The sequence below is a fragment of the Malurus melanocephalus genome, unplaced genomic scaffold (assembly GCF_030028575.1).
Source record: "Malurus melanocephalus ecotype Western Australia unplaced genomic scaffold, MMel_1.1 scaffold_424, whole genome shotgun sequence".
NCBI lineage: Eukaryota > Metazoa > Chordata > Aves > Passeriformes > Maluridae > Malurus > Malurus melanocephalus.
Genome location: NW_026623656.1, coordinates 539,565 through 554,226, shown reverse-complemented (window position 1 = coordinate 554,226; position 14,662 = coordinate 539,565). Strand labels below are relative to the sequence as shown.

At 49.7% G+C, this 14,662-nt stretch overlaps 2 protein-coding genes across 5 annotated transcripts in view; one reads left to right on the top strand and one right to left on the bottom strand.

The window, feature by feature from the left end:
* The window catches only part of LOC130581592 (translation initiation factor IF-2-like), a 37,938-nt gene extending 33,318 nt beyond the window's left edge, over window positions 1-4,620 (bottom strand). Inside the window, exons 1-2 of the mRNA XM_057379782.1 lie at window positions 4,523-4,620; window positions 3,479-3,890 (exon numbers count right to left, since the gene is read on the bottom strand). Of these exons, the coding sequence (XP_057235765.1) occupies window positions 3,479-3,890; window positions 4,523-4,620 (510 nt within the window). The remainder of the gene's footprint in view (window positions 1-3,478; window positions 3,891-4,522) is intronic.
* Window positions 4,338-14,662, top strand: part of NOXA1 (NADPH oxidase activator 1) — a 16,621-nt gene continuing 6,296 nt past the window's right edge. For 3 of the 4 annotated variants that reach the window (XM_057379821.1, XM_057379820.1, XM_057379819.1), the window contains exons 1-8: window positions 4,339-4,792; window positions 6,679-6,761; window positions 8,105-8,213; window positions 10,396-10,530; window positions 11,598-11,705; window positions 12,391-12,450; window positions 13,008-13,045; window positions 13,739-13,877. In XM_057379821.1, coding sequence (XP_057235804.1) covers window positions 4,619-4,792; window positions 6,679-6,761; window positions 8,105-8,213; window positions 10,396-10,530; window positions 11,598-11,705; window positions 12,391-12,450; window positions 13,008-13,045; window positions 13,739-13,877 — 846 coding nt within the window. In that variant the 5' untranslated portion in view covers window positions 4,339-4,618. Of the gene's footprint in view, window positions 4,793-6,678; window positions 6,762-8,104; window positions 8,214-10,395; window positions 10,531-11,597; window positions 11,706-12,390; window positions 12,451-13,007; window positions 13,046-13,738; window positions 13,878-14,662 lie in introns of all 4 variants that reach the window. The other variant, XM_057379822.1, reaches the window with a different exon arrangement.

The window sequence follows — 14,662 nt, the reverse complement described above, 5'->3', positions numbered from 1 at the left end:
CTTCTGATATCCCACATATACATATCCCCCTTTCATTTTTCTGCAAGATTGTTTCAGAATTTTATCACTGACGTCTACCAGTTCCTCCAACACTGTATTGATTTATTACACATTCAATTAAAAGATAAATGTGTGAACCTGCAGGATATTCAGCCTTTAGAACATGTCCTGTTTCTGTTTGTATATTTGTTCCTCACTTCCTCTGAGACCAGCCCTCCTTCCAGCACCCCTAGTTACCAAGAGAGCTGCTTGAGGAGGCTGTCAGAGCACCAAGAATCCTCAGAGAGCTACAAAAAAAATTTTTATTTAAAAACGTATTACACAGATGCAATAATTAGCTTTTGAATTAAATTACTAAAATTTGGTTCAGAAGAAAATTCTTAATTCCAATAAAATGTCATTAGCATAGAGGTGCCCTGTGTCATTCCCTCTCCTCCCAGGTTACATCACTTAACACATTAGCATTAAAGTTATTTAATGCACATTTGGGTAAWTTATTTGCTCACAGGAGCATAAATTGATATAAATGCACAGACCTGAGTCTCTGTGAAGTCTGGCATCTACCTCTGCACGAGGATCCCTCTGCACCCAAACAAAGCAGAGAATTCAGAACACAGSGAGCACTCCCTGCCTCCTCTCAGCTTCTCCAAAATGGAGGAAAGTCACAGAAATTACACTGGTTCCAGCTTTGCCAATTCCTGTTTGCCATGAAAGGAGCAAGCTGAAGTGTTCAGTTTAGTCCTCCTGAGTATCTGCACATGCTCTGAGCACTGCACCTTGACCTGATGGGGCTTTGTGTGAGCAGCACTCTCGACTGCCCCAACAAAGAGATGAGTTTTCTGCCACTGCTGAACTGTAACCACCACCAAAGCTCTGGGCAGGTGAGTGTCAGGATTTCTACCAGGCAGCACTGTTGCCTTGGAAACTCCAGAGAGAGTTTTTCTGATGGTGYGTTTACTTTACAGAAGATGCATTTTCCTGGTTCTGCTCCAAATGTTAAAATTGATTTCTCCTGCCCTATTGCTTGCACATACTGTGAGAAAACACATGGAATGAGAAGTGATGGCTAGCAGTGATGGTTGTGCCAAAGGCTGTCCCCCAGCCATGGGCAAGTGTCTGTTTCCATGTAAAACCAGGAAGGCAGAGAACTCTTGATCTACACCAAAACACACGGCGCTGTGCAAGAGACAGTTTCACTGCTCATGGGAGCACAGAGAGATTTGCTATTTTAACGAAAAAGTAATAATTTCAGAGTGAGTTYAGTAAATCCTTTGGTTAACCCTTTTATAAATCCTCCTACCCTGAAAGGACCCTCATCCTGCTGAAACAATACATGGAGTCTGACCCAGTTGCAGATGTCCCTGCTTACTGCAGAGGGTTGGAATGGATGGGTTTTAAAGTAACCTTCCAACCCAAATTATTCTGTGATTGAGACAAACACCCCAAAATCCCTTTAYAAGAATCTGATGAGGTCAACAATGACAGAGACAGTTCCAGCAGGAAAACTGCTTTTAATGAGGCCCAAAAGCTCTCATKGCACCTTAACAAAGAAGCCTTTGCTGCGAACTCCTGTCTGGATCAACTGCAAAACTATGGGGAAGAGTAAATGTGGGCAGGGATTCCCTGCACTAGTGTAACACAACTCTTTGCCCACCTCAATGCCTGCTCTTTGTGGCCAAACTCTGATATTTAAACAGTGGAGAAACACACACATCCCCTTAATCTAACTTTCTTCTGGCAGAACAACCTATGGAGTTCCCCAYTGAAGCAGAGCTTCATCGAAAAGCRTAAGATYTCTTAAACCTGTCTTTAGACACCAGCCTTTCAGCAATGTTAAATGAACCCCCTGCAGTTTCTGCAGYTCAGAAGGTGCCTCAGTGACAATCTCCCCATTCCCCAAAGCCCTGGCCCAGTCTAGCCCCAGCAACCTGCCCAGGACTCTGCTSTAACACACCTTCAACACTGTGATCATTTGGCTGAGGAGCTCCAAACACTGACAAGCCTTTCCCTCTTCCTGAACTATTCCTGTAACTAACCACCATCACTGCTAGGAAATTGGATCACATTCAGAAAAATTTGTGCAGCTCTCTCAGTTACCAGATCCTGTTATGCTGTTGTTGGAAAGGCTGACRAGATCTTCCCATAGGCATGGGATAACTGCCCACAGGCATGGATTTCCAGAGTGGCTGAGTCACTCCTGAACTCTCTTCTCTTGAATGTACCTAAACAAACAATTTATTCAGGGCTTGTTTTCCAGAATGGAGCATTTTTGTGGCCTGCTCTTAAACCCCCAGTATTTTTATATCTCATGAGATCCTGTAACCAGAGATGCTCTGGTAACCYGTTCTAACCACATGCACACACATGATCACTACAGCTTGATTTCTTTAGAAAAACTAAAAACCACACGAGCAATCAACTCTTCCCCCACCAGTGAAGTTCATGTTGTGTCACTGATGCACCTGTGTCCTGCTAGTCTCCCTTTAACTCCCATTAGTCATTTTCGTGGAAAGCTGTTGTGAGCTCCAGATTTCACATRGTATCAAGATCCTCCTGCCATTTGGAATGACCCAACAAAACAGGTCAGGCCAGGCCACTGTTGCAACACTTTGTCACTGCCCATCTCCCCTCTGCATCAGCAGGGACCTTGAACAGCAAAGGTTACAAACCTGCTTTGGGCTCAGTCACTGATTGAACAAGAAGGTAGGAAGCTGACTCTCACTCATCTATGGCTTCCATTTAACAACTGAGGCAGGAGTTGTCCTAAGGTCATTCTTAAACTTTGTATCGCAATACCACCTATTTTAACTAACTTATCAGGTTGCACTAGAGTTCAGTTCCTCACAAATCCAGGTTTCATCCAGCATTCATCAGTAGACTTAGCCAGATGCTCAAATCCTTTCTCAGGAAGGAGCCCCACTGAGGGGATCTCTTTTCCAAGTGCATGTGGTTTAGCCTTTAAACTCTACGCTCRTTGTATCTGCAGTACCTAATTATATGAAGATTTTTACATACTTATTTTATTCCACTCCCGCTGACATCACTTTAGCAAACTACCTTTATTTTCCTAAAACACATTTACCTTTCTATGCACGGACAAAAGTTGTGGCACTTCTAATCCAAACTCTTCTTTCACATTCTCCACATTTAAAATCAGTGGCAAGGAGCCCAAAGCTGAAACCTACCACTTCCACCGCTGTCTGGTGCAGGACTACCACKGATTTCTTTGGTTTGTTAAATTGTAATTAACTCGCTCAAGCACGTGTAACTCCTGTAATTCCGTCCCGCCACTCTGCGGAGTTGGAAGGTGTGCCATCACCTGTAATTATGACCCTGCTCTCTCCACCCTGCTCCCCGCACGCACGGGCTCTTTGCCCAGCCCGCTCCGCCGCACCGACACGGCCGCCGGAGCCTCCCCGCGCCGGAGCCSGTAGGCCCCGAGACGCTTCGTGGCTTTATTTCGGCGCGTGGTGCGTACACCCGGAGCGGCCCCGCCGTCCCCGCCCGCTCGCCGCTCCTCTCGGCGTCCAAGGCTCAACGTCCGCTGCGCCGGTCCCGGCTCCTKCACATGGGGCCGGTTTCCCGGGTTCCTCTTGCCGGGTGCCGTCCCCGGCCCCGCCCGGGCCCGCTCGGAGCCGCCTCCGGGACTCACCTGGCACCGACCGGAAGCGCCCTGAGGCGCGGTCCGTCCCTCAAAACCTTCCCCGCGGCAAACCCGAGCGGCGCCGGAACGTCTCGTGCACAGCGCCGCGCCCCCATCGGTCTCCTGTTGGGGGCACCGASGCACAGAGCCGACAGGGGGCGATGCCGCCCGCGGCAGCGCGTGAGGCCGGRGGGCGGGGCTCAACCGTATTGACCAGAGCACGGCGGCACTACGCCTACCGTACTTACTGTAGTTAACGCGCACTAACTGTAGTTAACGCGCACCCTGCATGGCCCTAAGACTATTTGCTCTGTTATTCATATTAAATTCACATTAAGTATTTTACTCAAAGAAGCTCCCAAAGCGGCATTTTGGCTGCGTCAGCGCCGGCCGCGGGCTCCCTTCTGGCGACTGGTCAGGTGCCCTCTGGTGCCCTCAGACCCCCCTGGTGCCCGCTCAGGTGTGTCCCCCCGGGTCCCGCCGCGGGGTCCGTGTGATGCACGTCCCACTTCCCGCTCCCCTTCCCGCGGCCATGCTCCCTCCCGGGCTCCGTGTCCCCCTCTCCGCCCCCTCCCGGGCTCCGTGTCCCCTTCCGGGGTCCGGGTCTCCTCACGGGATGCGTGTCCCACTCCTTCCCCTTCCTGCGTCCCCTGGCGCAACCCGGGGTCTGTGTCCCCTCCCGGGGTCCGTGTCGCTTCCCGGGGTCTGTGTCCCCTCCCGGGGTCCGTGTCGCTTCCCGGGGTCCCTGTCCCCCTCCGCGCCCCTCCCGGGGTCCGTGTCCCCCTCCCGGGTCTGTATCTCCTCCCCGGGTCTGTGTCCCCTCCCGGCTCTGTGTCTCCTCCCGCCGCCCAGGGGAGGAGCGGAGCGGACAGAGGAGACCGCGCTCCCCGCCCCGCCAGGTGAGGTGCAGGTGAGGCGCGGCCGGGCCGCAGGAGCCGCTCCGGTGTCCGCAGCCCCGTAGCCGCAGCCCCGGCCATGGCGTACCGGGAGCTGGTGCGGCGCTGGCACGAAGCCGTGMGGGCGGCGGACCGCGGGCACTGGGACGCTGCCCTGGAGACCTTCGGCGGCATCGCGGAGCCCCCGGCCAGGATCTGCTTCAACATGGGCTGCGTGCAGCTGCTGGCCGGGCGGCCCGAGGCGGCCCTGAGGGTGAGCGGGGCGGGGAGCACCGGGGGAGCACCGGGGGAGCACCGGGGGAGCACCGAGGGGAGCACCGGGGGAACACCGGGGGAGCACCGGGGGAGCACCGGGGGAACACCGGGGGAACACCGGGGGAACACCGGGGGAACACCGAGGGAGCGGGGGGGTCCCCGACATGGGCGGTTCGCCTCCCCCGTGCCCGGCTCTGAAGAAATGATGCTGAAACTAGAATTTTAAATCCAGCGTTTTGTGTCCTGGGTGTCCACCGGGAATGCAAGCRGGGATGTTGGAGGTAGAATGGTTTAAGGAAAAGATTTAGCAGAGTGAAAAACCGTAAAGTAAAAAGTTGAAGTTAAAAAGGTGGATGTAGCAGTAGAGAACGTGTAGTGTAGTGGTGTAGTGGTGCTGGCTAACAGTTGGACTCAATCTCTGAGGCTTTTTCCAACCTCAGTGATTCTGTGATTCTATGGTTCTATTAATACAATGAAAACTCAGATAAGTAGGAAACTTCAAGGTGTTGCAGAATTGTTTTGAAACAAAATAATAGTGAGAGAGAATATTTAGATTAGATACTGGAAACTGCATCTAGCAATGTAAGTTTTGCTTAATCTGAATCAATTAAAATCGTGTTCTTTAGATGAACTTAGCTTATTATCATGTGTAAACTACACCTCTGAAGCTCAGGCTTGCCTGATTTGAAGTGAAGAACCTCAACCCCCTGGACATGCACAATAAATTAAAAATGTATTGTAGCTTTAAATCGAAGCAGGAAGAAGGTTGTCCAATAACTGTTCTGTAGGCATTGATTTAGACATGAGATGGGTGTATTTTGAAAGCACAAATATACTGCTTGACGGCTGAAACTGCCAGAACAAAGCTGCTGTGCTRGAAAACCACTGCCCTGTGGAAGGGAGTGGAGGTGCCCTGAGGAAAAGCCTTTTTGTGGCAGCACCTGGTGTATCTGCACATCCATTATCTGTCTTGGTGAGGTGATGCAGATCAACCTTTCCCTAAGCTCAAAGAAGAGCTGAGGCTGTGCTGGAGGGGCTGGGGCAGAGCTGTGGAGCCCTGGGCAGGGCTGTGGCTATTTGGGACAGAGTGAGCACATGGCAGTGGTGCCCAGCAGAGACTTCTCAACCCCAGCCAAGGGGTAGTGACTGGGAAAATGCTCAGATTTATTTCCGTGTAGACCAACAGCTGGTTGGTTGTTATTTCATTTACGGCCCAGTAAGGCCGGCGGTTCCAGCACGGTGTGTGCAGGATCACAGACATCTTCCCCCTGCAGTGCTGTCCCTTTGCAGGCAGAGCCAGGGAAGTCTGGGCTTTCAGGAGCTGTTATCTCTGTATCTCTGTGTGGTGTCTGCAGTGATAAGGGTGGAGCACAGCCCTCCTCCCGTCTCAGGAGGACACTTGGCTCTCCCAGCACAGTCACTCTGAACCAYGAGCTGCTGCCAGCTCTGCAAGCACTCACCTGTAGTCAGCTGTGATGCTGARTCCGAGGTACTGACTTAGGGTCCATTGTGGGAAGCCCTGCAGCTTTCTGCCTCYCATCCTTTCATTACTCCTCCCCTCAGCTGGTCTGGCTGCTCTTGCTATTTGGCAAACTCTGCACCAAACTGCACATTTTCCCCATTTTCAGAAGCCAGATGGCCAATGCAGCTCATGTATGTCCAGTCCATTGTGGCAAAGAGGGGTAAAAATCTGAAAGTCAGCTCACACAGAGACAAGACCTGAACAATGACCAGGAGCTGTGTCTGRCCCCTCAGAGCTGGGCAGGAGCCCAGGCACTGCCTCTGTGAGGGCAGCTGGGACATGGCTGGTGAATGCATGTGCCCAGGCACCAACGGGACAGATCCCAAATGATCCCTGGGAYGTGCCTTTGTTTTTCTCCTCAGGCATTTGACAAAACCATTGCGAAGGATAACTCCCTGGCTGTGGGCTACTTCCAGAGAGGGTTTGTCCACCTGCAGCTGGAAATGTGAGTGAGGTGCACAGCCAGTGCAGTCTTTGGTTCTCTCCTTCAGTCATGCTTTATTCCTAAGCGTAAATGATTCTTTGATTCCAAAATTCACTTCTTCCAGCACTCTTGCAGGGTTCACAGGGTCTGCTTTGGAAACCCTGTCAGCAAGTCTTATCTCTGGTAAGAGCAGCACAGCTCTGGGGCCCCAGGGGTGGCTGACACATGACATTGCTGTCCCATACACACAGAGAMTCCGGCATGCAGTGCTGCCACAATGCTATGTTGCCATCCAGATTTTCTTTGGGAATTAAAAAATTATAATTAAGGTTCATGGTGTGTCTTCACATGACACACATGAGTCTGGCCTTCCTAAAAATGCAGGCTGCCCACTCTGCTGCAGATTTCGGGGGCTTGATCTCAGTCTCATTGATGACATTGTGAGATTGCTCCAGAAGTGTCATGGGATCTATTACTCATTGTTTCCACAATTAAATCACAGTGCCATCCTCCTCAGGGAGGTGGGTGAAGTATTATGCAGATCTTGTCTTACCTTTGAGTTCAGTTTTTTTTTTTTTGGGGGTTTTTTTTTTTTTTTTTTTTTTTTTTTTTTTTCTGTTGTTTCCCCCATATTCCCCCAGACTTTAATTTCCACAAAATGCCTGTCTTTATTTCTGGGAGGGAGTTAAAATGAGTGGTTCTGGCTTCTCAAGTGGAGGGGCTGTGCCCAGGGCTGGTGGAGCCACAGGCAGGGCTCCCTGGAGCTGCTCCACAGTCAGCAGAAGCAGAGAACTACACCCCAAGCACACCCACAGCAGGGGTAACACGGCTGGGGGCTGCCTCCTGCCTGAAGAGCTGATGGCTCCCAGCACCTTGGGGCTCATTCCCTTGTCAGAAGCTGCTCTCACCCACCCACACCCACCCGGGACCTGCTCTTGGTCAGGTGCCCACTGCACAGCCCCTCCCAGACCCTTCCTTTCATCACCTGCTTTTATTTCAGTTGCATAGCCGGTGTAAATTCAGACTAATTCCCTTTTTATCCTCAGAGAGTCTATAAATTTCTAAATTTTGAGGTTCTGAATTTTGAATTTCCAAGTTTTGGTTCTCTGACCATGTGTGTACCTTTCCTGCTCTCCGTCAGCTGTGTTCCGAGCCCTTGGTCCTCCCGAGACATGCTGGGACAGGCAAGAAGCTCCCAGCAGTGGATAATCATTCTTTACAAAGATGGCACATCTCTGGAGGAGCTCTCCTCACACAGGCTGCAGAGCAGAAGACATTTTATTTGCTAGCATGATTTTCGAACTTCTTAAAAAAAGTCTCTAGTTTCTTTAGTGTCAGTTTCTTATCTCACCTCTGCATTTCAGGTACGAAGAAGCTCTCTCTGACTATCACATGGCCTTCAGTCACCTAAGACAAAATCCCTTCATAGACTACAAGCAGTTGGGGTTGAGGCACATCCTCTATGCCTGGGAGGTAAGAGTCATTTTGGCTCAGCAATCCTTCCCCACTGTTGAYGGGGTCAGTAGCAGGCATTAGTGACCCAAGACTTTTTCAAGAAAGTACATTGGAACTGTAAAAAAATTCTGCTTGCACTTTTTTAAAAGTAACTTAATAGTAAAAGTCATAAAACAATCTAATCTCTGGAGAGTTTAGCAAATGATGCAGTTTGAAAAGTAAAATTGTTCACAGCAGGTGCCCAGGAATTTGTATATTGAGGGGTTTTTATCTTCTCTAAATGTAGGCTAAGTGGTGGCTGCCCCTGGATCCCTGGCAKGCTGGACAGGGCTTGGAACAACCTGGGATAGTGGAAGGTGTCCCTGCCCATGGCAGGGGTTGGAACTGGGAACTTTAAGGTCCTTCCCAACCCAGACCAGTCTGGCATTCTGTATAATATTTACACTTACATGCACGTAAATAACATGAAAGTTTAGTGAACTCCTCAGCTCTAAAAGCTGAAAGAGATTGTTACRTTGACAGATGAGAACAGAGCTGATCCATAATGCAGACTTTAGGAAATTCAGGTGCATGAAAGCCTCTTTCCAACTGCAATAACTGATCTTCCTATTCCCWCTGTGCCTGAATTTACAGCCTGTACTCAGGCTGTGTTTGCCTTTGTAAGTCTTMATTCTGCACCTCTTACTGTCACACAGAGCCAGCCTGCCACATTCTGTGTTCAAGGAAGCTCAAGATCTGAACTGTTTGTAAACTGGTGTAGCATTTGGAATGTAAAAGATTCCTAGAAACTCCCCTTTACTGTGAGGGTTCATTTTGTTTTCTCTGAGTCCACACACCCAGATTAAAAAGAAGATACGGGAAAGAGGATTTAACTCCTTACTTCCGTGACAGTGAGGAGTCATTGTGTAACTCCAGTCAAGCATCTCAGGCAATTTTCATGCACCTTATCCCTGGCAGGAGGAAACTAWCGTTGGCATCTGTGGTATTACCCAAACCTCCCTGGTTTTAACAGCTTCAGTGCCACAGCACTGCCTACTCTGAGCTCACACACTTAGGTTCTCTTGGGAAGCAGCAAGGCTCAGGAGTGTCCCAAGGAGCCTGGTGCCCTTCCTTGTGTGAGCACACARCCCCTCACTCCAGGCATCACCAGGACATGTGCTGGCACCATGCTGGCCTTCCAGATTTGGGATCAGCACCTTGGTTCAACTGTATCTTCTTACCTGGAGCTCATTTTTCAAAATGCACAAAAACCTTTCTCTAGCAGAATTGTGCCATCAGCTTTCCCCATGCAGGGCCTCTCACATGCTGCAGCTGATCTTCTCTTGAGAGATACATGCATGGTTTGAAAATCTAGAAATATTTGCCATTTGTAACACTTCTCAGTGAGTGAGAACTGCTGCCTTGCCCCTCTAAGAAGGACCATCCCTGCAGTTCCTGTACAAGTTCAGGGTTGCCATTCCCCACACCCCCAGAGTCTTCTGCCATGATTAATGAGTAAAAGAAAAGCATCCTGTAAGCTACAGCCCTGTTGTGAGCAGGGAGTGCAGCCAGACACACACCTCAAGTCCCAGCTGATAACCCTATCACAGGAGATAAGGAGCTGTCTGACAGCGCTCTGCCTGTGGTCCAGCAGCTTTCCCACACACCCAGTGCTGCTCAGTGACAGGGAGAGATGTCCCACTCTTAATATAGACCACAGCTCCCCAGCACCCTGTAACACTCCCACAGCCTGCACTTCCCCAGGAACACACTGACRTGCTGCTGAAGGGTGACAAGCTACAGTTGACAATTTGCACATTCACAGCCCACTACAACATGAAATAGTTGCAGTTAAGTTATTTTGCAGTGACAGGAGTCAGAATTATAAAAATCATTACCTAGCTGCATGCAGAAGGAAACCMAAGAAAAGCTTCCTGGCCTTTCAGATGCAGGAAGAATCAGATTTAAACTCACTGGTACCAGGGTCTACACCTGTGTTCCCATGTCTCTCACCTTGACCTGCAGCTCCAGCACACCCAAGTTTTATCTTTTTCCTTTCTGACAATGAAGTTTTCCCAGCTGTGCTGCCCAGAGTACCTCTCCTGTTGCTGCTTTTGTGGGATTTCAGTGCCTGATCCCTGTTCMTTGGCTGAGTTCAGTAGGATGTGTTGGGTGTGTCTTGGTGCTAGCCCTCCGAGTCCCTTCCCTGTGCCCTCTCCAGGTGCTGTACAACACTGCAGCAGTGCAGTGCCACCTGCAGCAGTGGCAGGAGGCCAGAGTCACCCTGGAGAAGGCTGTTGTGTGGAGACCTGAGAGAAGATCAGCAGTCCTGGAGCTGGCCCTTGAGCGGGTGCAGGTAAGGGCAGCTCTGTGAGTTCCTGGGCATGGGCATTGGGCTCCAGTTTAGGAATGTRTGCTGACACTTGTGTGTTTGAGTGTCCCTCACACCTGCATGTTCCTGTCATTCACCCACCTGCTTGCTCACCTGCTAACACAGCCTAAGCCATTCTCACGTGATGCTCTGCCAAACCAGGGCTTCAGGTAACTGAGGAACTCCATCACCCTYGGGTGCTTCTCTGCCCAGAGACACCATGGTAGAGAATTTTGGGATAATCTTGAGGCTGGGGAYGTTGTTTCACAGTCTCTAGTGTTTGGGAGCTCAGTTCTATTTGTTCTTGTCCTGTAAAACCAGTTGCCTTGAGCAGTGTTTCAAGTGCAGAACCCCCACAAGCGCAGGTCTGGAGAGTCTCCCTCTTCATGGCACTGGCTGACTTTTTTTGAGTCCCTTTGGCCTCAGGAACAATTGGTGGCAGCTCAGATATTATTGTCAATCACTTTTGGAGCTTAAGTAGGGGTTGAAAGTGTTTCTAGGGCTGCTTGTAAGTAATAGTTTCCTGTTAGACTCCTTTATGATCAGGAAACATTTGCTGATCTCTGATTTTCTCTTCCTGGAGTGTTTATTAGTTTGCTACCTTCAAACTTTACAAGAGTTTCATACTTTATAAGATATTCATACTTTGTTTTTAATCTGATCATCTCTTCTGGCATCACATTTGTGCTTTACATCAGTGTATTATTTATAGCTGCTATTAGCACGCTAGTCAGTGGCTGAACAGAGAAAACATTTGAAGTCAAATAGGAAAGCTGTCTAGAAAATTTGTTTAATAAACCTTTCCACCCACCCCATGCCAACAGTGTCAATCCTTGACTCCWCACTGAGGAGGGGCTGCTGAGCTCTCAATTTGCTTATGCTTTTGTGGAACCTRAATGGCCTTTGTTGAGTTCACAGCTTTACTTTTTCCCCCAGTATCTTTCTGGAGCTGCTCTTGCACACCTAGGGACGCTGTATTTGCTTTCCACCGCTCTGGTGTTTCATTCAGTAKGAATTGATGGCTTTTCCCTTACCTGCTTTCCCCATCCCAGGACCGCCTGCTTTTAGAGCCCATGCTGGTTCCTCTCGGGGAGCTATTCAGACCACGRAAGAAGGAAGTTGAAGAGCTGGATTCAAAAGATTTCCTGGGCAAACCCAAGGTAACAGGCACGTAATTGTCAATTACTGCAGCAGTAAAAAATGCCACTTCTGCCATCTCCTGAGAGCAGTGCCATGGGGGGATCCAGAGCAGGATGGTCAGTGCTTGCAGCCAGTYCAGGCAGCTGGGACACAGAAGCCAAAATTTGTTAGAATTGCCACCTCTTCTATCAAAAAATGTACTTTGGCAAGAAAAAACCCTCCCAATCTTGGTCACTTTTAAGTTGAAAGGGCCGAGCAGGTACTCTGGAAACCCATGGCTGTCCTTTTGCTAACAATGATGTTTTGAAGAGGAACACATTCTCTGAGCATGCTGCTGCTCAGTCCTGTGTTCCCAGTGGGTACATGGGGCACAAATGCTTTGTCACATCCTCTAACAGGMGGTAGCAGAGAATTTCTCTGGCTCCTTCTGTGACCAGTGCAGTCAGGACAGAGAGCTTCAAAATGAATAAAGGAAAGGGAAAGTTATATATTTCCATACTTCTRAAGAAATCTTGGAAAGGCTAAAAAWCTGGGACACAAATGGTTGAAGCTGTCTTGGTAATCCAGCTCTGCCTCTCCCACTGCACAGCTCTGCACTGTGCCTTGAGRTGCCAGAAGGAAACAGTTCTGAGCAGATAATCTTGGATGAAGCTTGGGAGTCTCTTCATTTAGCCTAGATGCACTCATTGCTTTTTTCTCTGGCAGGTGATCTCGTCCATCATTCCCAATGATGAGTACATTGGCTTTGAGCCTCTCAGGCCTCAGGTGAGCAGGACAGAGACGTGAAAGGAGGAGTGGAGCTGTCATGGAGCTCCAGAAAGGGGCTCAGGTCCAAACACCATCCAGGGAAGAACAGACTGTTGAAAAAAACAGTGCAATATCAGCCTGGATCCGTGGGGATGTTCAGAGCCAGGCTCAGCACTGCCTGGAAGGGACTCAGTGATGGGAATCTCTAGTCCTTTAAATATGCATTTTTGATTCTTCATYATGTCAAAACAGAAGTGCTTTGCTGTGCTTCATGTCTTTGCTCATCTCTTCAGTGAATGTGGCAGTGTGAGCACAGCTGTCTTTCACTGAGCTGGGAGCTCCATGGAACCAGGAGGGAGGGGGAAGAGATTTTTTTACTTCCTGATGAGATAAAGAGGGAGGGGAAGAAACAGAAGGTACATCCTGGTAAGGTGTGGAGCAGTAGACTTCTTTCTGGGTGGTGCAGAGTGACAAATGGGGTCAAGAGTAAAGAAAAAATAGCACAGTCAGGAGATAAGGTGGCATGTTGCGGTAGGAGGCCCTGTTATAAATAGCTGCTGTTGTTTCTCCCACAGAAACAKGGCTTCTATGAACCCAGTACCGATGCTCTTCGGTGAGTGTTTAGTCCCACCCTGCTCTAACCCTTCTCTCACTACTTCTGTTTGGAAAGTCTTTTGTTCTCTGGTGTCTTTGTGTGAAGAATCCGAGGGATCCACCCACTTCTGAGCAGGGGTGGAGTGAATGACAAACACACAAAGGCTTCTGTGGCTGCAAGGGACACTGCAGGTKCCTGGCATCTCTYTGCAAGAGTCTGGGCAATTTGCACKGCWTAATTCAATAGTCTTGGGAGAYGGGCATGGATCATGCCATGGCTAKGGAATGGAAGCAGAGAGARTGGGATCTGCCCAGATCTGTGGMAAGAATGCTCAGCTGTCCCATCTTAATTCCCAGGACAATTCCAAATACTCACTACCARCCCTATTGTCCTGAGCCCCTGTCCTGTTCAAACCCCAAGAAGGTAATTTGTTTTGGTGATACTGTACCAGCAGTAGTTCAGGGCTGAGTTGAATAATTGTTTTGACCCTGACAGTGTTTATCAGCACAGTGAAAATGCAGCTGCATTGGGCCAAGCAGTGTTTTCCAAGCCCCTCTCGTTCCCAGTTGGACCTAAGAGCAGCAATGGAAGCGCTGATTTCCTGACATCCTCAGCTTACAGCCCGTGCCAGTCAGGGTTGGGGCAGTGTGGTAGCTCAGAGCCATCAGCACCCACAGCCCAGGCTGCTGCAGTAGCCTCCTCTCTCCACAGGGATGCTGAGTCTGGGTACCACCGCACCGTGTCCCGCTTCTGCCCCGAGGAGCCGGCAGGGCTGGAGSTGGCAGCCGGGAGCCTGGTGTTTGTGCTGAGCAGAGCAGACGGCTGGGCCACGGTCATCCACGATGGGCAGGTGAGGGACACAGCCCCTGAGCACAGTCCTTGGGCCCACCCTGCAGGGCAGGGCAGGGCAGGAGCCCAGGAGCTCCTTTCCACACACCTCAGATTACCCTCTGCTCTCACCAGCCTCTGCCACTCACCTCTGTAGTTCCACAGGGATATCTTTTGGGCTCTCCACCATAGAGGATCCTATTGTGGAGTTGTAGGATACCAGACCTCATCAAGGACCACCATCTAGAGCAGGGTTTGTCACCTGGGAGCTTTAGTGGAGCTGAGGAAATGAATTGGTCCTTACCTGGTCTRTAGTGCCTTGTTAAATGAACTTTGGGAAGGTCTGGGGAGGTTTCAGCTGTGAAGGCAGGTTTTTTGAAGGGCTCTAGAGAAGACCTAAGGAGTTAGAGCCCAGCAAATCTGACACCTTCCTGCAGGCCAGGGAGCTGTAGTGTAAACAGACTGAATAAAAACAGATAAATACATGGAAAGTCTTTCGTTGCCAGAAGCCATTTCTCACCTGTCTACTTCRGTTCTTTGAAAGCGCCATTGTACACCTGGATAGGGTTCAGCCAGTGAATCCCTGCCTATCTTTCAAAAAAAAAAAAGTCAGAAGATTCTTCATAAGACCAGTGAGGTAATGGAGGAAGAGAGACAGTGCTCTGAGGACTGGTAAAAATACAGTATTGCAGATTGGGTATAAATAAATAGGCCTTCCTTCCTTCCTTCCTTCCTTCCTTCCTTCCTTCCTTCCTTCCTTCCTTCCTTCCTTCCTTCCTTCCTTCCTTCCTTCCTTCCTTCCTTCCT